The 20,832-nt window shown below is 35.5% G+C and overlaps 1 protein-coding gene across 6 annotated transcripts in view; it reads left to right on the top strand.

Annotated features, from left to right (window-relative positions):
* The window catches only part of DNAJB4 (DnaJ heat shock protein family (Hsp40) member B4), a 45,957-nt gene extending 27,915 nt beyond the window's left edge, over positions 1 to 18,042 (top strand). For 3 of the 6 annotated variants that reach the window (XM_037739512.1, XM_017531159.2, XM_037739505.1), the window contains 2 exons: positions 13,166 to 13,734; positions 16,471 to 18,042. In XM_037739512.1, the coding sequence (XP_037595440.1) occupies positions 13,300 to 13,734; positions 16,471 to 16,704 (669 nt within the window). In that variant the 5' untranslated portion in view covers positions 13,166 to 13,299 and the 3' untranslated portion in view covers positions 16,705 to 18,042. Of the gene's footprint in view, positions 1 to 4,272; positions 5,256 to 13,165; positions 13,735 to 16,470 lie in introns of those variants that run through there. The other 3 variants (XM_017531150.2, XM_037739495.1, XM_017531133.2) reach the window with 2 other exon arrangements.
* Positions 18,043 to 20,832: the final 2,790 nt, after the last annotated feature.

The raw sequence follows: 20,832 nt of genomic DNA, 5'->3' as shown, positions 1-20,832 counted from the left end.
GGGCGGATCACCTGAGGTCGGGAGTTCAAGACCAGCCTGACCAACATGGTGAAAGCCCGTCTTTAACAAAAAGAAAAAAAGAAATATTGCCAGAAAAGGTTATTCACAGGTGCGTTGGCAAAATATGAGAAGTCATTTGTCCTCAAGTGTTTTAAGTGATGACCTGAATTTTGATGTAATTTCTTCTGAGACTCAGAGCATTTTATCTTCTTCCTTCCTATTTTGTTATAAAGTAAGAAATGATTTGTGAGCTGGAAAAAGAAAACTTTTTTATTATATATGAATAAAGTCAAAGTAGAAGATGACATAAATTAAATGACAAGTCATACTTTTAGTTTTCTGGGTTAAAATACTATCTTAATTCCCATTTTTTTAAAAAATTAGTTTTTAGTAAAGATAAGGTCTCACTATATTACCCAGGCTGGTCTTGAACTCCTGAGCTCAAGTGATCCTCCTGCCTTGGCCTCCCAAAGTGCTGAGATTACAGCCATGAGCCACCTCACCTGACTGTAATTTTCTTTTAGTAAAGGAAAGAGAATTGTGTTTTCATGGAATAATCTTACCAATGTTTGAGTAGTAAAGAAAAAAATTTAAAAATGCAAATGCTGGCCAGGTGAGGTGACTCACACTTGTAATCCCAGCACTTTGAGAGGCTGAAGCAGGTGAATCACGAGGTCAAGAGATTGAGACCATCCTGGCCAACATGGTGAAACCCCATCTCTACTAAAAATACAAAAATTAGCTGAGCATGGTTACATGCGCCTGTAGTCCCAGCTACTTGAGAGGCTGAGGCAGGAGAATTGCTTGAACTCGGGAGGCAGAGGTTGCAGTAAGCAGAGATCGCCTTGTTGCACTCCAGCCTGATGACAGAGCAAGACTCTATCTCAAAAAAATGAAAAAATTAAAATGCAAATGCTAATTTTTTTGTTTAGCAAATGCTAATTTTTATATCTTTGTTAAAAATACAGCATCCCTTAATTTTAAGGGGAAATATGTATGTCAGTTACTAACTCAAGCTAGTTTTTGTTTTCTTCAAACTTCTGTCATGCATACATATAACCTATAACATCGAATAAGCAGGGATTTATGTGATTTCTAAATATTTCAGACTTTCTATGTAGTTTTTATTTTTGCTTTTAAAATAAATAAGCTTTTAGAAAAGCTGGCTGAGAGGATGAGAAAAAAAAGAAAAAAGAACAAGGAAAAAAATAAAGTAAAATAAATAAGCTTTTATTTATTTTATTTTTACTAAATAAGTTTTGACCACAGCTCTTCTCTGTTCCATTTTCCCTACAGGCTACCACTACTCTCCCTTTTACATACTGTTACGGTTTTTGTCATAATTATTTGCAGGAATGACAGCCCTCCCCCCCAAAAAAATCACCACATAGATATCATAGAAACTTGGATGACCAATGTATTTTATTTATTTATTTATTTATTTATTTATTGAGACGGAGTCTTGCTCTGTCACCAGGCTGGTGCGTGATGGCGCAGTTTCGGCTCACTGCAACCCCTGCATCCCGGGTTGAAGCGATTCCCCTACCTTAGCCTCTCGAGTAGCTGGGACTGCAGGTGCCTGCCACCATGCCCGCTAATTTTTTGTATTTTTGCTTTTTTGGGGGGGAGGGGGTCGGAGTCTCGCTCTGTCGCGCAGGCTGGAGTGCAATGGCACGATCTCAGCTCACTGTAACCTCCGCCTCCCTGGTTCAAGCAATTCTGCTGAGCCTCCTGAGTAGCTGGGATTATAGGTGCCCACTGCCATGGACAGCTAAATTTGTTTGTATTTTTAGTAGAGATGGGTTTTCACCATGTTGGTCAGGGTGGTCTCGAACTCCGACTTCAGATGATCCACCTGTCTCTGCGTCCCAAAGTGCTGGGATTACAGGTGTGAGCCACCGCACCCGGCTATTTTTGTATTTTCAGTAGAGACCGGGTTTCACAATGTTGGCCAGGCTGGTCCTGATCTGCCTGCCTCGGCCTCCCAAAATGCAGGGATTACAAGTGTGATGTACCGCGCCTCGCATTTTTTTTTTTTTTTTAGACAGAATTTCATTCTTGTTGCCCAGGCTGGAGTGCAATGAAGCGATCTCCGCTCGCTGCAACCTCCAGCGATCTCCACTCCGCTCGGTACCTCTGCCCCCTGAGTATCTGGGATTACAGGCACCTGCCACAACGCCCTGCTAGTTTTTCTATTTTTAGTAGAGACGGGGTTTCACCATGTTGGTCAGGCTGGTCTCAAACTCCTGACCTTAGTCAATCCACCCGCCTTGGCATCCCAAAGTGTTGGGAATACAGGCGTGAGCCACAGCGCCCAGCCTGGATGACCAAGATTTAATGTAGAGTGATTGTATTGTATAATGGATTTTCAACCCCTAAGTAAGTAGTAGAGAAGACATCTCAGTCTGCAAAAGTGAATATAGGAGTAAAATATCTCCAAAGTACTATGTACTTTTAATAATGATCATATTGATGCTTTACCCTATTTCATCTCTTTGCATTGGGTATATTTGTAAATATAATAATTATTGTCTTTATTTTCTAAGGACAAATTTCCAGGTGTGGTATTTATAAAATTATTAAAATAATATTTAGTGGCTTTTAATAACTATTGCCAAATGTTTGAATTATTTACAAAGCTTTACAAATCTACAAGTGTGCAATTATCTACTCATTTTACCATAACCTAACCAAATTGTTTTATTAATAATCTTAAATCACAACTATATTTGCTATTAACTTGAAATGTCAAAGTTGAGGTGAATTCTAGCTTTTCAACTTTACTACTGTGATTCTTATGTGTATGTGTGATATTTGAAGAAATGTGAAAATCCCTTTTCACTCTTTTCAATGTCTAGGGAGTCAGATTTCTTTCCATCTGTTAATATATAATACAATTTCTCACAAATGTGAAAGACCTAGTCTTCAAGTTCTCTAAAATAATTTACTATGTCAAGTTTTGATAATATTCCTAGCTCCCTAAAAATGATTGAATCAAATAAGTTTTTTTCTCTGCAAATACTAACCACCCAAACAATTTCTGGTTGTTAAATAGTAGAGTCAGCGTTCCTTTGGTAATGAATATTTAAAGGAACTCCCTTGGAAATTAATTTTATAATAGGTGATTTTTATTATGTTTTTACTGTATGTGATACTGATCCATGCACTGGATTTCAGTTTGGCAATATGCTTTTTAAAACTGGGAGTCTTAAGGTGACTCTGTATATTAGCATTTTCCGTAAGTTTTTGGATTCAAAGGTGTTTTTTGACATTAAGTATTCCTTGGTAAGTTTAAAATGCTAAACAGCTGACAAACCTCTGTAACCCACAGGTAAGCTAGATCGAAGTTATACATTTCTAATGTCAAGGTATTTTTAAAGTAGAGAATTTTGAGGAGTAGAAAATCATAGCTGTCAAAATGTACAATGATGAACATTCATAAAGAATTGCTGAATCATCATTGCTTTGCATATAGAGTGGGTGTTCTCATTTCTTTAAAGGTTAACACATGATTATTACCTTTTATTATATTCTAAACATATATGTACATTTTCTGTTCCTCATAAAGGTTTTTTTTTTTTTAAGTTTACAGACACAAGATATTTGGACTGTGCAATTCTTTTGACATTTTCTTAGAAAAAACCATACAGAGTTATATACATTGAAAATGTCTCATAAATACACAAAATATATTTTCAAAAGCAGGCATCAAAAGGGTATATAAATACTATGATATAAGTTTGTTAACAAAAATTATAAAACTAGATCAAATAATCATGAGTATTCATGGAAAACAGGATTAGAAGTAAATACAGTAACTTTTAACAGGGATTACCTAAAATGGTATCATAGGGAGATTTTTAATAACTTTTTCTTCTGTATTTTCCAAAATCTCCGACAATGAATATATATTTATAATTAGGGAAATATGTTTTTGAAAGAAAAAATATTTCTCATATTAGTGCCCCTTAAGTGACATACCCAAATTTTACGTTGATCCAGTTGCAGTTAAGCCTTGTAAGGAACATGAGTATGTATTGTCTGTAACCTGATACTTTCTATTGGCTTTCCTGCAGCACCAAAATTCTTTAAATAGGGACCCTGTGGGGCGGCTGCGGGTGGGGGGTGGGGGGTGTGGGGGAGACGTCATTCAGTTTTAGTTGAAGTAACTAAATTCAGATACTAAAATTTCAAAAATAAACATTGGTTTGCCAGAACTATGAACTCATGTATCCTAGAAAAAACTAATTAGCTAAAATCATGTTTAAGTCCCTTACTTATCTTAAAATAATGCATTTGAATTTTATTATAGATACTCCGAATGTGAAATTAGTACATAAACTTTCTGGCTTTTCTGATTGATAGACCCCAGGAATTTTGACGACGACGTAAAGTACTTGAAAATTTCGGTTCAAACAACCCGCATTTTAGTATTACATACTTTACAGATGAATAGCTTGAAATTAAAATATCTAAAACGGATTCATAGATACTTTTATTTGTATTTTACTTTAACTTCTTTAACAGAGTGTTTAATGACTGTGATGATTTTTGTTGCTTTTTCACCTAGTATGGAGTACATAAATATGTAGTTGTGACATTCTGTCTTGAAATATTGGCATGTTTATTGACTTGGCCTCTTTAATTAGGAAATATAAAAATTGCCAGACGGAAAATGAATAGTTAATCGTGGAGGAGGAGGAAACATAGCTCAGTACTTTGACTAGAGGCAGCTGGGAAAGTGACGTCCTGTAGCATTTGCTGTTCTAGAAAGTACAGAGACACGTAGTGAAAATGGGAGGATCTAGAAGGAGGCTGTCTCCTGTGTAGTGTATATTTATCTGTAAGTGAGCTGTTGGGGAAGGATTGAATACAGAGACGCTGTCTGCTTGCTGCCTTAAGACAGCTAGCTGAATTGCCGATTTACTTTAACTTTTAAAATACCCAGCTTGGTTTATTTTTCTTAGAATCGGTCTATTGCTAAGACTGGGGACACTGTTTTCTTTTACAAAGGGAAATCTAAGTTCATTTCAAGGCATTCGAAATGGGGAAAGACTATTATTGCATTTTGGGAATTGAGAAAGGAGCTTCAGATGAAGATATTAAAAAGGCTTACCGAAAACAAGCCCTCAAATTTCATCCGGACAAGAACAAATCTCCTCAGGCAGAGGAGAAATTTAAAGAGGTCGCAGAAGCTTATGAAGTATTGAGTGATCCTAAAAAGAGAGAAATATATGATCAGTTTGGGGAGGAAGGTAAGTATTCTCTGTATATCTTTCTGTCTCTTCGGCTCTCTTTCTCTTTCTCCCAGGCTTTTTTTTTTTTTTTGGTCTCTCTCAGCCTATGATTATTCTTAAATTGGATTCTCAGTCATATCAAAAGTAGAAGAACAAATAATGAATAATAACAAGATTTCATCTCTGATCAAATGAATGAGTATTGCAGAGCTATGAATGAAATGTCCTTGTTTGCCTTTTTTATTTTAGCATTTTGGATTATACATATTTTATCACTAGACTTACAATGTTAACATTGTATATTTTAAAAGAAACCTTGAATTCCCATACCTATTAGTAAATTGTGTCAAAAGTCTTACGCAACCTGTTTTGTTTTCTAATGAATTTTCTGTCAACCTGTAAGGAGTTTTCTGTCATTTAAAACCTTAAGATTGGCATTTCACGTTCTGAGTAGTTTATATTTTATTCACAAAACCAAAAAGTAGTTGTTTGCCTTTCTTATAGCAAGGCTAGTTTAGACTGAACAAGAAAGAGTTGCGACTCTCAGAAGCAGAAGGCGCAGGCATTTAGCTTCTAGTTGTTTTTGGCATTCTGCCATTCTGCCTGGAGAGGAAAGAATTTTCCTGATGTCATAAAATACCAGAACAAGTTTTTAGCTTAATTGTAAACAATAATTTTGTGCCAAGAAAATGAGATCTCAGAAATACAATTTTTGACCTAAAATGGCCACCTAGGTAGGATGATTATTGATTTACTTTTAGGTAACATTAATTGTTGTAAAATTTTACTAAGTATTGAAAAAAACATGACAACTTCCCTTTCCTCTCCCTGCCATACTTCTGTTTTTTGCATTGTGAGATCAAAAACTAGTGAGCACAGTAAAGGAGGATAACTTAAGATTATTCTTTTCTCATTCTGCATTTTAAATCAGATTTGTGCATCGCTTCCATATAAATGTGGCTATAGAGTAAGACTTTTAAATTGCTAATTAATAACACAAAAAACTTTAATTTGTACTAGTTTGAGGATTTTCAACTTTTAACATCAGGACTAAGTTATTTTATTATTAGTTTTTCTCCCAAAATACTGGCTTTTAAATCATTGTAGCTATGAAAAGTTTTTTGTTATCCCTTTGATTCCTTTATTATATTTAACACCAAAGTTTCCTAATTTGAAATGTAGCCTTAAAATATAGTCAAGCAGTGACTGCTTATTTTGAATTAAACAAATTAAATGTAGACAAACAGGGTGATTGCATATAGAGGGTTTTTTATTCTTGTTTTCTTTTGCCTGTTTGGTCTGTGAGTTGCCCCAAATTGAAGTTTATGTTGCTGGTTTTGTTGTAGTGAGGACCTATAGTGTCAGGTTCTTACAAAGTAAATACTGAAAAAAGCAAATACTGAGCAGTTCAATCCTGCATGATACCTATGGTCATACTACTCAAAATATCATGATTTGGTTTATCTCAAAAGCTAAGCAGGATTCTGAGATGCTACCAATAATGTACTACACTTTCTGAATGAGTTATTTTGTAATTTTGTAAAGAAATTCACAAACATGGAGTAACACTATTAATTCCTGTGAAAAAAGCAGATATCCACTGCTTCATATTTAAAACATTTTGCAACAATTCACTGGTAGCTCAAGTTTGTGGCTAAGCCATTGAATTCAGGGTTTAAGGATATTTGTCTTCAGAATTTTCAAGTCACCAAATGATACGTTTTTCTTAATTTAATATTACTTCTTAATTTAAGTGCTTTTCTAGAGTGATTTTTCTTATTTGATTTTTATTGGTCATTCCACAGTGAGTGAATTTTTTAAAAAACTAAATCACTCTGAATGTGTATACCCTGGGTTTTTTTTTTTAACTTACATAATTGATACAAGTGATAGGAGGAAAGAGTGAGGAGAGAATGCATTTTTTTTTAAACATAGAAATATGTTATGCAGAAATATCATTCTCTAGTTATAGGTTACTTGAAAATACAATTGAATGGGCCAGGCACAGTGGCTCATGCCTGTAATCCCAGCACTTTGGGAGGCTGAGGCAGGAGGATTACTTGAGGTCAGGAGTTTGAGACCACCCTGGTCAACATGGTGAAACCCTGCCTTTACTAAAAATACAAAAATTAGCTGGGTGTGGTGGCGCATGCCTGTAATCCCAGCTACTCAGGAGGCTGAGGCAGGAGACTGGCTAAAACCCGGGAGGCAGAGGTTGCAGTGAGCCAAGATTGTGCCACTGCACTCTACCCTGGGGGACAGAGTGAGACCCTGTCTTAAAAAAAAAAAAAAGAAAATACAATTGAATGAAAGTTATTTGAATTATTTTTTAGAATTATTCTTCCTTCACAGGAAAAGTATTGTATTTGTTTGCCTTTTATTCAGAATATCTCATTTATTCTATTAAACATCCCATTTAGATACACTGTGAAAGCAGGGGCAAACATTTTTTCTCTTTGCCTTTTATTGATCTCCAGACCTGGTTCTATAGTTTTCTCCTATAGTAGCAAAACACTGAACTTTAGGACTATGGAAACACTACCAATTTACCTAGTATCCTTCTTCCTGCTCCCCCCCCAATTATTACAGTCTTGGGACTTAGGGCTGGGATGGTGGGAATAAGGAACCATGAACTGAAAAGTAGTATGTAAGTTGCACATGTTACATTTATATATTTAGGAATGAAAGAAACAAAAATCCAGTTTGTGTTCTGAATATTCACATTTTTATTTATTTATTTTTTGAGATGAAGTCTTGCTCTGTCACCCAGGCTGGAGTGCAGTGGTGCGATCTCGGCTCACTGCAACCTCTGCCGCCCGGGTTCAAGCAATTCTCCTGCCTCAGCCTTCTGAGTAGCTGGGATTACAGGTGGGCACCACCACACCTGGCTAATTTTTGTATTTTTAGTAGAGAGAGCATTTCACCATGTTGGCCAGGTTGGTCTCAAACTCCTGAGCTTGTGATCTGCCCACCTTGGCCTCCCAAAGTGCTGGGATTACAGGCATGAGCTACCGTGCCCAGTCTGAATATTCACAATTTAAAGTGCTTTGTTTTAAAAACAGTTGGCTAGCTGGGTGAGGTGATATATACCTCGCTTCAGCTAACAGGGAGACTGAGGCTGAAGGATTGCTTGAGCCTAGGAGTTTGAGTCCAGCCTTTACAAAATAGCAAGACCCTATCTCTAAAAAAAAAGGAAAGAAAAAAAATAAAGATGACTTAAATTTACTTTTAGAAATCTATAAAAGGGAAACAAAAACATGTCCACACAAGGATATGTGCCTGAATGCTTATAGCAATGTTATTCGTAATAGCCCCAAGCTGGAAACAATCTGAAAGCACCATAAATTGGTGAATTAAGCAAAATGTGGTATATACCGTCAGTGAGGAACTATTTAGCAATAAAAGGACCAATTTATGAAACATCTACAACAGGGATGAGCCTCAGAAATTATGATAAATGAAAGAAGCCAGATGTAAAAGACTGCATATTGTGTGATTTTATTTATGTGAAATGTCTAGAAAAGGCCAGTATATAGAAAAAGAAAGCAGATCTTTCTTGCCTAGTACTTGAGGTGGGAGCGGGGAATTAGCTACACATAAGAACTAGAGAATTCTTTGGAATGATGGAAATGTTCTATAACTGGATTGTGATGATGGTTACACGATTCTATCAATTTACTATAATCAATTGAATTGTATTCGTACCATAGGTTAATTTTATGTATGTAATCTCTTTTTAAAAATAAAATTTCTCTATAGTTGAATCATTTGAAAATAAAAACCACAGAACTACAGAAATTTAAAACTGCATTCTGAACCACTCTCCCCCAGAGTTTTCGGCTTAGTCTTGAATAGTTTAGTGGACATCAACCGAAATTTGTGTTAAGAGATTTGAAAGAAAAGATTTCAGTAACACATCTTCATTTATTCTAGTTCTCTAACTTTTCTTTTTTTATGCTTTTCTTATTTCGTTATTGCTTATGATTTATTCAGTAATTTCAAATATTAAAAGGTAATGTTTAAATGATAAAACTTGTATTTATTAATCTTTATACTAGTTCTGTTCTTTCACATATATTTAGTTAGCTAGATTTTAAAATTTTTATTATTCGTTCTAAAAACATGTGAGTCAGTTTGACTTTTGTGAACTAAAATTGTTTAATGGATCTCAGAGTCTCATTATTTTATAACTGAGGTCTTGCTATAAATCTGGATTTTTACATATTAGATCTCCTTGGAGTAAGAGTTATTAAAGTAATATCAATTTCTTTCTTTGCAATCTGAATTTTTCTACAGTGTTTCTTCTTTTGGAAACTTTTAGTCAACCTTAACTAATTAGTGGGAATCACTGTTGTAGGTAGCATTCCAAACATATATTTGGTTTGGGACTGCGAACTTGTTGATTGGGTAGTTGTAAAGTAATAGTCCTGCCAAAGCACAGGAAAATGTTGATTCTATATTGCATTTTTTGATCACACAAAGTGAAGATGATACCTAGAAAACATTTTGAATAGCAGAGGGAATCCAACTGGATGTTAAACATTTCCATTAGCATTAGAAATGTACATGATTAGGAACTATATAGTTAATGTGACATTACTTAGAATTTTATGTGCTAGACAATGCAAGTGATACTTGCATAATAATGTATGCTATAGTATAGTGGCATGAATTTTGGTAGGATTTTTTCATTCATTAGTGTAGCTTCATTCTTTGTCTGAGCTGCATAGTTGACTGTTTAATAGTGTCTAGGAAAACCTCAAAGCTGTATTGGAGGCTTTTTTTTTTTTTTTTTTTTTTTTTTTTTTTTTTTTTTTTTTTTTTTTTTTTTTTTTTTTTTTTTTTTATCAGCTTTGATTAGTAAGTTACTTCAGACTTTGTATGAATCTTCTCAGGGATTTTGTCATTCTGACCAAATTACTATTTTTTGGCAGAGGAGGAAGAGGTTTTAGAGAAAAGCCAAACCCATGATGTAATAAATTAAAATGTTATTCTTTCTTTTCATGAATTCATTATGGGTGTTAAGTATTTAGATTTTGTCTTGTAAAAGGCTAGATCGGGCAGGCTAATTTACCCAGTTTACCTAACTCAGTTAAATTATTATACTCTTAAAGTCTATGAGATGAAGGATAAAATGATTTGAATAATTTAAGCATTGGTTGAGTCACCTGGGTCATGACCTTGAGCTACATATTATTCTGTCATTTAAAAAAATCTGCCATTGGCTTTTTAACATTTGGAGTTATACTACTGAAATTTACAAAAGGGAAATTTGGGTGAGCTGCATATGAAAAGTTCTTGTCCTGCTTATACTTGTCATTCAGTTTCTACAAGGAATTTCCCTGCTATTTGGATGTGTTGTTCAATACATATTTTGACAATTTGCAGATTATTAGGTCTCTCTTGGTTGCTCCAGGTTTCTATTCACGGGTGAAGATAAAAATTTAGATATGACTTGAGACTCTGTTAGATGAAATAGAGTACATATATAACTTTCAATGGAAGAAGCCAGATGCAAATGTAGAATAAGATGTAAGCAAAACCAAGTTTCTTTAAAGTATGCTGTGTGTTAGTGGCATTTTAAAGCGTTAAATATCTCTTATATGTATATACGTGATTATATTTTACATTGTTTTTGCTTCTGCCTTTTTCTCTGTACTGATACTCAGGACACCTTTTTAAGTTTTGATTAAGAAGGACTTTAGGAATTAGTTCATTCCCTTCATTCACTAAGCATGACTGCCTACAATTTTCAGCCCTGTATGCATGAGCAATGCAAAATGAATAGATTTCCTGCCTTCAAATCACTCTCTGTTAGGAAATGTTAGCTAAATCTGTTGAATTTTTCATAGTTCTATGATTTTTTTTTTTTTTTTTTTTTGGAGACGGAGTTTCGCTCTTGTTACCCAGGCTGGAGTGCAATGGCGCTATCTCGGCTCACCGCAACCTCCGCCTCCTGGGCTCAGGCAATTCTCCGGCCTCAGCCTCCTGAGTAGCTGGGATTACAGGCACGCACCACCATGCCCAGCTAATTTTTTTGTATTTTCAGTTGAGACGGGGTTTCACCATGTTGACCAGGATGGTCTCGATCTCTTGACCTCGTGATCCACCCGCCTCGGCCTCCCAAAGTGCTGGGATTACAGGCTTGAGCCACCGCGCCTGGCCATAGTTCTATGATTTTTAGATTCTTTTCTATTTGTTTCCTGGTTAGGAATTCGCTTAAGGCTCACTCAGAAACTGCTGATATTGTAAAGACAGAAATCCTTACTAGTATTGACTGCTTAAAAGATCACTATACTGTTGTTTTATGGGTTTTAGTAAAACATTTCTTTCATACATAGTGGAAAACGTTGTGTGAAAGAAAAGGGTCAAAACATCACTATAATGTTACCTGAGGTGGGTTGTTCACAAGAGACCTTACATGTCAAGGTTTACAGCTGTAGATTTCAGTCTTCTTAAAAGCATTGAAATTAACGCTAAGATGTGGTATGCCTAGATAAATAATTTTCGTATCTAGGGTAGGAATAATAATTTTAGTGTCTAAGAGTACATTTTCATAGAGTGCTCTCATTATTAGAATTTTTTCACTCTCTACCACAGGGTTCTATTTTATTTTTTATTTTTATTTATTTATTTATTCTGAGACAGAGTTTTGCTCCTGCTGCCCAGGCTGGAGTGCAATGGTGCAATCTTGGCTCACTGCAGCCTTCGCCTCTCAGGTTCAAGTGATTCTCCCGCCCCAGCTTCCCAGGTAGCTGGGATTACAGACAGTAATTCTCCTGTCCCAGCTTCCCAGGTAGCTGGGATTAATGCAAAATTAACCATGCCTGGCTAATTTTGTATTTTTAGTAGAGATGGGGTTTCACCATGTTGGTCAGGCTGTTCTCAAACTTCTGACTTCAAGTAATCTGCCCACCTTGGCCTCCCAAAATGCTGGGATTACAGTTGTAAGCCACTGCACCTGGCCCTGTTTTGATTCTTACGCAGTAAAAAATGATCTGAAATAAAACTAGTTAGTATGAATATGATATTTTTTATTACATTATATTGTATATGTTTCTATATAAAATATATAAAAACAGTATGAATATGGTATTTTTGTTTATATAAACAGTATGAATATGGTATTTTATATTGCTATATATTAATATATTTATGTATTTTTTATTTTATATATTATTGTTTGATTGTAATACAAATTAAAGATTTAGGTTCTGTACTTTGTATTGATTATTGAAGACCTTTCAACTGACATCTTTTAAAAACTTATTATTTATAAGTAGATACATAATTTATATACTTCAACATTCCAGATCAGTAGTTTATAAGATAAGGAGTTCCCAGTTTTCTTTTCTTTTTGTTTTTTTTCTTGAGACGGAGTCTTGCACTGTTGACTGGGCTGGTGTGCAGTGGCATGATCTTGGCTCACTGCAACCTTCACTTCCTGGGTTCAAGTGATTCTCCTGCCTCAGCCCCCCGAGTAGCTAGGATTACAGGTGCCTGCCACCATGCCCAGCTAATTTTTTGTAGTTTTAGTAGAGACAAGGTTTCACCATGTAGACCAGGCTGGTCTTGAACTTCTGACTTCAAGTGATCCGCCTGCTTCAGGCTCCCAAAGTGCTGGGATTACAGGCGTGACTTACCACGCCCCGCCTTATTTTATTTTTCTTACTTACCTGAGGAACAAAGATTCAGGAATAAATTATTAAAGATGCTGATTTGGAGGAAGACTTTGAAAACTAACAATTTAACTTAGGATGTAATCAGGAGTTTTATAGCTGTTCTATATTTAGTTAAAAAGGCATTTCTGGCCAATATTAATAAATTTTAATGTAAGTTAGCTGAAGTTTATTAGCCATACAGTTTTTGAAAGTTTGACTTTCAGGAGTTGCAAGCTTTTTTCTAATCATGCTTATCTCTTCAATTAGGGTTGAAAGGAGGAGCAGGAGGTACTGATGGACAAGGAGGTACTTTCCGGTACACCTTTCATGGCGATCCTCATGCTACATTTGCTGCATTTTTTGGAGGGTCCAACCCCTTTGAAATTTTCTTTGGAAGACGAATGGGTGGTGGTAGAGATTCTGAAGAAATGGAAATAGATGGTGATCCTTTTAGTGCCTTTGGCTTCAGCATGAATGGATATCCAAGAGACAGGAATTCTGTGGGGCCATCCCGCCTCAAACAAGATCCTCCAGTTATTCATGAACTTAGAGTATCACTGGAAGAGATATATAGTGGTTGTACCAAACGGATGAAGATTTCTCGAAAAAGGCTCAATGCTGATGGAAGGAGTTACAGATCTGAGGACAAAATTCTTACCATTGAGATTAAAAAAGGGTGGAAAGAAGGCACCAAAATTACTTTTCCAAGAGAAGGAGATGAAACACCAAATAGTATTCCAGCAGACATTGTTTTTATCATTAAAGACAAAGATCATCCAAAATTTAAAAGGGATGGATCAAATATAATTTATACTGCTAAAATTAGTTTACGAGAGGTAAGTTGTTGGATCTAAAATTCTGAGACCAAATATTTATGTAATTGATCATAGGGAGTGTATCTAGATAATAGCTAATTTATTTAATGCCTATTACACATTAAATATAATTATTACAACAATCCTCTAAGATAGTACTGCTATTATGCCTCTTTTATGGATGTGATTATATTTTCTAACTTTAGCTACTTATAATTAAAGTGTTAATTTGAAGTGCTAACTGAATTATGTACTATATGAGCCTGCTTTTACAAATGCAGCTTATGAGCTGGGTGCGGTGGCTCATGCCTGTAATCCCATCACTTTGGGAGTCTGAGGCAGCCGGATCATGAAGTCAGGGGTTCAAGACCAGCCTGACCAACATGGTGGAACCCCATCTCTACTTAAAAATACAAAAATTAGCTGGGCAGGGTGGCTTGCACCTATAATCCTAGCTACTTGGGAGGCTGAGGCAGGAGAATCACTTGAACCCAGCAGGCACAGGTTGCAGTGAGCTGAGAGTGGGCCATTGTACTCTAGCCTGGGTGACAGAGCGAGACTTCGTCTCAAAAACAACCATCATTCTCAGCAAACTGACACAAGAGCAGAAAATCAAACACCACATGTTCTCACTCATAGGCGGGTGTTGAACAATGAGAACACATGGACACAGGGAGGGGAGCATTACACACTGGGGTCTGTTGGGGGAAAATGGGGGAGAGACAGTGGGGAGTGGGGAGTTGGAGAGAGATAGCATGGGGAGAAATGCCAGACGTAGGTGAAGGGGAGGAAGGCAGCAAATCACACTGCCATGTGTGTACCTATGCAACAATCTTGCATGTTCTTCACATGTACCCCAAAACCTAAAATGCAATAAGATAAACAAGCAAACAAAAACAAATGCAGTTTATGAGAACTGCATTGGTAATCTCATCACATTTGTCCTTGTATAAACGGTTTGTTCTAAAGTTGTTAATATGGAGTAATAATTGCGTAACAAAAAAGTGATTAAAATAATTTATAATTCACTATAAATAAATTTGTATACATTTATATTAATAAAAATATATACATTTATAAGTGCATAGAAATGTATGCATTTATACATCATAATGGTACTGCTTTAATATAGTTATTATTTGAGTTCTTATTTGCACTATTTCTTTTTTTTTTTTTTTTTTTGAGATGGAATCTTGCCCTGTCACCCAGGTTGGCATGATCTCAGCTCAGTGCAACCTCCACCCCTGGGTTCAAGTGATTCTCCTGCCTCAGCCTCCCAAGTAGCTGAGATTACAGGCACACACCACCACACCCAGCTAATTTTTGCGTTTTTAGTAGAGACGGGGTTTCACCACGTTGGCCAAGCTGATCTCCAATTCCTGACTTCAAGTGATTCACCTGCCTCAGCCTCCCACAGTGCTGGGATTACAGGCATGAGCCACTGCACCCAGCCTGTTGGCACTATTTCTCAAATTGGATTGCAACTCCCCAAATATGATCATAAGTTCCCTGCTTTAAATTCTTAAATTGCTCTACATAGCCTCTACCATAAAGTTCAAACTCTTCAGCTTAAAATAAGTCGTTTTAAATGTGATGTCTACCCATAAAATGTATATCCACTTCCCCACGTTTGCTCTATTATAATATTTGTTGTTATTTTTTTTTTTGAGATGGACTCTCACTCTGTCACCCATGCTGGAGTGTAGTGGCACAATCTTGGCTTGCTGTAGCCCTCCACCTCCCAGGTTCAAGTGATTCTCCTGCTTCAGGCTCTCCAGTAGCTGAGATTATAGGTGCCCACCACCATGCCCAGCTACTTTTTGTATTTTTAGTAGAGCTGGGGCCACCTTGTTGGCCAGGCTTGTCTCGAACTGTTGACCTCAAGTGATCCGCCCACCTCTGCCTCTCAAAGTGCTGGGATTATAGGTGTGAGCCACTACACCTGGCCAAGCTTGCTCTATTATTATCTGTATACTTGAGCTCTACTCTATGGAACACTGTTGTTTCTCACCCTGCCCTAATAGCCTGCTACTCGTCCAATGCTTAGTTCAAGTATCCTCTACTCCCAGAATATAAGGGGTTAAGTTGGTGCTCTTTCTCTCCCTAAAGACCTCCGTATATACCTCTGTTTCTACACTGTACTGGTTTTTTATTATATATATTATATTATATTATAATGGCTAGTTTGCTTGCATGTTTCTGTGAGTTCCTTGTGCATTCATTGAGCTGGGGTCTGTGTTCATGGTTTCTATAGCATGTAGCCAGAATGTGTGGCATTATATATAGTGAATGCTCAGTAAATATTTGTTATCTAAAACAAATGTATTTATTGTCCTGATACTTTCCAGAGAAGTAGGTAGTTGCTCCTGTCATATACTTTCTAGTCCTGAATTTCTCCCTCTTCTCCCATTCCAATTCCTGCATCTTGAATGTATTAATAGCGGCTTCAAAATAACCATGTCATTCCAGGGCAATGTGGAATATATCCTTTACTTCTCTTTTACCTTTTCTTCTCCTTCCTTTTTTTTTTTTTTTTTTTTTTTTTTTTTTTTTTTTTTTTTTTTTTTGTGTAGCATATCTAATGATGCATGTCCTGAAGGAATTTTCTAATGAGGAAAAAAATTGTGTAACTATTGTTATTCTTTTGGAGGTTAAAATTTTACCTTAGTGGTACTACCCTTTACCATCTGGTAATATTTGTGCTTAGATTTTTTAGTTTTGAAGTGTGTTCATTTTATTTCATTTGGTCTATTTTAGGCATTGTGTGGCTGCTCAATTAATGTACCAACACTGGATGGCAGAAACATACCTATGTCAGTAAATGATATTGTGAAACCTGGAATGAGAAGAAGAATTATTGGATACGGGCTGCCATTTCCAAAAAATCCTGACCAACGTGGTGACCTTCTAATAGAATTTGAGGTGTCCTTCCCAGATACTATATCATCTTCATCCAAAGAAGTGCTTAGGAAACATCTTCCTGCCTCATAGAATGAAGAACTTTGTTACCCATATTTTGATAAGGCACTGAAAATATAGAAGGACTGGCAGTTTACTCATGTAGATGTGAATTCTGTATAAAGATGTGTAAATTCTTTTGAGGGTTCATTAAATTGCATGAATAGAGAGAGACGGGTCAAATAAATAGGCAAAAGGGATTTTTACAGTTAGAGATAAAAAGAAAACCATTTACTATATTTTGTTTCATTTTTCCCAATTCAGTTATTTTTAGTAATTTGCTTATATGTAAAAGTTGTTTTTGTGGAGTCAGTAGATAGAAAGTACTAGACTACCAATTACTTTATTTCTTATATCTTTAGATAATTAGTATGAAAAGTTTCTATTTATAATGGAAATAAAAATTCTTAAGTGAACTATACATGTAATATGTATTTCAAGAAGAGAATAAAAACCCAAGTCAGTTATTAGTTCTAAGTCACCTTCTGAAATGCTGCTAGAGGGCTGGTATCAGTAAAAGAATATTCTGATGCATATGTTTCACCATTTTGATTTTTAAAGTATACTGTAGCATTTCTTTTTTGTTTTTTTTTTCTTTTATTTACTGTAGCATTTCTTAATAACATTGTTGCGATGTTCTTAAGGCAGACCTTTCTTCATAAAAAGGAAATTGATGGCTATCTCTCTCCTGTGGAAATCCCAATTGCCTGAATTACTGATATTTTAGAAATAGACTTTTTAAAATGCCATATGTAATTTTATGCAAGTTGACTATATATCTTGGACTTAATAAATTATACGCTCATTTTGTTCTCTGCTAGTTTAAAGTAATTTGTTTAATAATAGATGTGTTTTTAGAGGCAATGCTGTTACTTGTAATTAATTTTCCAATGATACAGTCTTCTATAACTTACTCATAATATGCTATATGTACTTTATGTAATTTCCCTAAAAAGAATGAACTACCACTACACTATGGTATTAAACCAAAATATGGGGAAAATAAACACTAACTGCTGCTTATGGACAATGTTGCAACTGCTTGTTATGCATATAAATATTTTACTTTTTCATATGTATAGATTGCATTTCTTAGGTGTTTTAATTTTTTAAAATATATTTACGTTTAAAAAATTATTTAGTTTTGTTTTCTTTTTTATAACTATAGTGAGAATGATGTTTTAAAACAAAGTTTTTGGTTACAAAATAGTTTTCAGGATGATTTATACACATATATAGTGTATGTATGTATACTGGGTCCTATCACTTTTTAGCAGAATATGAAATCAATATAAATAGATTATAATAGCCATATTCTTTATTACTTTATTGAGATATAATTTATATGCCATAAAGTTTACCCTTAAAATATACAATTCAGTGGTTTTAGTAATATTCACAAAGTAGTACAATCATCATCACTTTTTAATTCCAGAATATTTTCATCACCCCAAAAAGAAATCCTTAATCCATTTGCGCTTATTTCCCATTCTTCCCTTCCTCCAGCCCCTGGCAAACACTAATCTGCTTTTTGTCTGTATGGATTTGTCTGTTCTGGACATTTCATACAAATAGAACCAAACAACATATGGCTTTTTTTTTTTTTTTTTGGTCTGGCCTCTCATTTAGCCTAACGTTTTCAAGGTTTATCTATGTTGTATCATGTATCATGTGTCAGTACTTTATTCCTTTTTATGGCAAATTATATGGATATACCACATTTTGTTTATCTTTTCGTTAATTATGGGCATTTGGCTTATTTCTACTTTTTTGGGTATTATAAAAAATAATGCTGCTATGAAAATTTTGTGTTTCAATTCTCATGAGTATATACCCAAAAGTGGAATTGCTGAGAGTAACCATTTACTTGAGTTGCAAATGGAAAATGCTTGAAAAAATGCCAGAGAATTCAGCTAATCACACTTATTATTCTAATTAATAAGTGATTCCCCTATAACTCTCTCTGAATGACAGTTAAAACTCCCTACAGAAGTGTGAACATTACAGAAATGTTCTCACAAGTCTAAAGATCTAGAGCTGAAAAACATTAGTCAACATGGTGACTGATAGTGGTTTCAACTAAACCCATTATTATTTATTGCAATTTTCTTGATTAATCATTTTCTCCCAGGTAAAATAAATTATATACGCACACACACACACACACACACACACACACACACACACACACACACGTAATTTATATATATATAAAATTTATTTTTTTTAAAGATGGGGTTTCTCCATGATGGCCAGGCTGGTCTTGAACTCCTGACCTCAGGTGATCCACCCACCTCGGCCTCCCAAAGTGCTAGGATTACAGGCGTGAGCCACTGCACCTGGCTATATAATTTATATATATTATCTTTGGATTAAAAAGTTTTTTAAGCAGAGAATTATTATTCTAGTAGTAAATAAATTTATATAACCATACAAAACCAGTATACCAGTATCTCTGTTATCTTAAAGGATATTGACAATGCTTTAGCATGTAGTAAGTGCCCACTTTCTATGTGTTGAATGTTGAATTAAAAGAAGTAATAAAAGAGTTTTACAGTTTTTTTATTTTTTCAAATTATGAGAGTACTTTTTATTTTAAAATCTTTTCTTTAAATTCAACCAGGTACTTGGATAGCTGGAATAGTTTTCAAGTACTGTAGATCCCATAAAGAAAGATGTTCATTTTTTCTAAAAGAAAAAGCACAAATTGCTTATGTTAAAAAAAAAAAAAAAAAGGCCAGGTGCTGTGGTTTATGCCTGTAATCCTTTACGCCTGTAATCCCAGCACTTAGGGAGGCCAAGGCAATGGAAAATCGTTTTGAGTCCAAGAATTTGATACCAGCCTGGGCAACATAGCAAGACTCCATCTCTGCAAAAAAAATTTAAAAATTAGCTGAGCCTGGTGGCAGGTGCTGTAGTCCCAGCTACTTGAAAAGTTGACTTGAACCCAGGAGGTAGAGGCTGTAGTGAGTCCTGATTGCACCACTGCACTCAGCTGGGGTGACACAGTGAGACCCTGTCTCAAAAACAGAAACAAAGTATAAACCAAGGTGATTAATGGCCTGCTAATAAAGATGTTTTGTTTGGCCAGCTCAGTGGTTTAAAAACTGTTTTTTTTAATTAGAATGTTTTTTTGGCAAGGTATGGACTCTTCTGTTGCCACTGACCTACCATTATCTATTGCATTTCCTAAAGCTGCTTCATATGTTTAGTTATATTGCCTCGGCCTCTGAAAGCATCTGAATTAGTCACATCTACTGTAGCTCATCACTCCTGCCTATTGTTAGCCTTCCTTGGAGGCAAGGAGTTGAAAATACTCTTATTTTTGGAAAATTGCCATTTAAATAGTTACAATGGATAAAAGGAAATTAATACATGTGATTAGATTCAGTAAATGGTTTAGAAGTGACTATCTTCATATTCCAAGGACTATTTACATAACCTCAAGGAGTTAAGACTAAACATCATTCTTTTATCTTTTTTTTTTTCTTGAGACGGAGTGTTGCTCTGTTGCCCAGGCTGGAGTGCAGTGGCACAATCTCGACTCATTGCAACCTCTGTCTCCTGGGTTCAAGCGATTCTCTTCCCTCAGCCTCCTGAGTAGCTGGGACTACAGGCGTGCACCACCACACCCAGCTAATTTTTATATTTTTAGTGGAGATGAAGTTTCACTATGTTGGTCATCCTGGTCTCGAACTCCTGACCTCGTGATCTTCCTGCCTTGGCCTCCCAAAGTACTGGGATTACAGGAATGAGCCACAAATAGCTTAATCTAAATTTGAGTAAATAGATAAAGTTCTATAGAGTAAATATTTCAACCTTTTAAACTTAGACTGTGATACTTTTAGTACATAAAATTGATAAAACTTTTGGAGCTGGAAATAATTTTTAAAATCCCATTTGCTAGATAAAGAAGTAAACCCAAAGAGGCTAAGTGGCTTGTCTGTGGTTAGAGCAGACTCGATATATTCTTCTGGTCATTAAAGAAAAGAAAAAAAAGTAGAGCAGGCCGGGCGCAGTGGCTCATGTCTGTAATCCCAGCACTTTGGGAGGCCAAGGCAGGTGGATCACTTGAGGCTGGGAATTTGACATCAGCCTGGTCTACATGGTGAAACCCCATCTCTACTAAAAATACAAAAATTAGCCGGCGTGGTTGCAGGC

This window comes from Cebus imitator, unplaced genomic scaffold (assembly GCF_001604975.1).
Source record: "Cebus imitator isolate Cc_AM_T3 unplaced genomic scaffold, Cebus_imitator-1.0 Scaffold3, whole genome shotgun sequence".
Taxonomy (NCBI): Eukaryota; Metazoa; Chordata; class Mammalia; order Primates; family Cebidae; genus Cebus; species Cebus imitator.
Note: the sequence above shows the minus strand (reverse complement) of the source record. Positions and strands in the feature narration are given on the sequence as shown.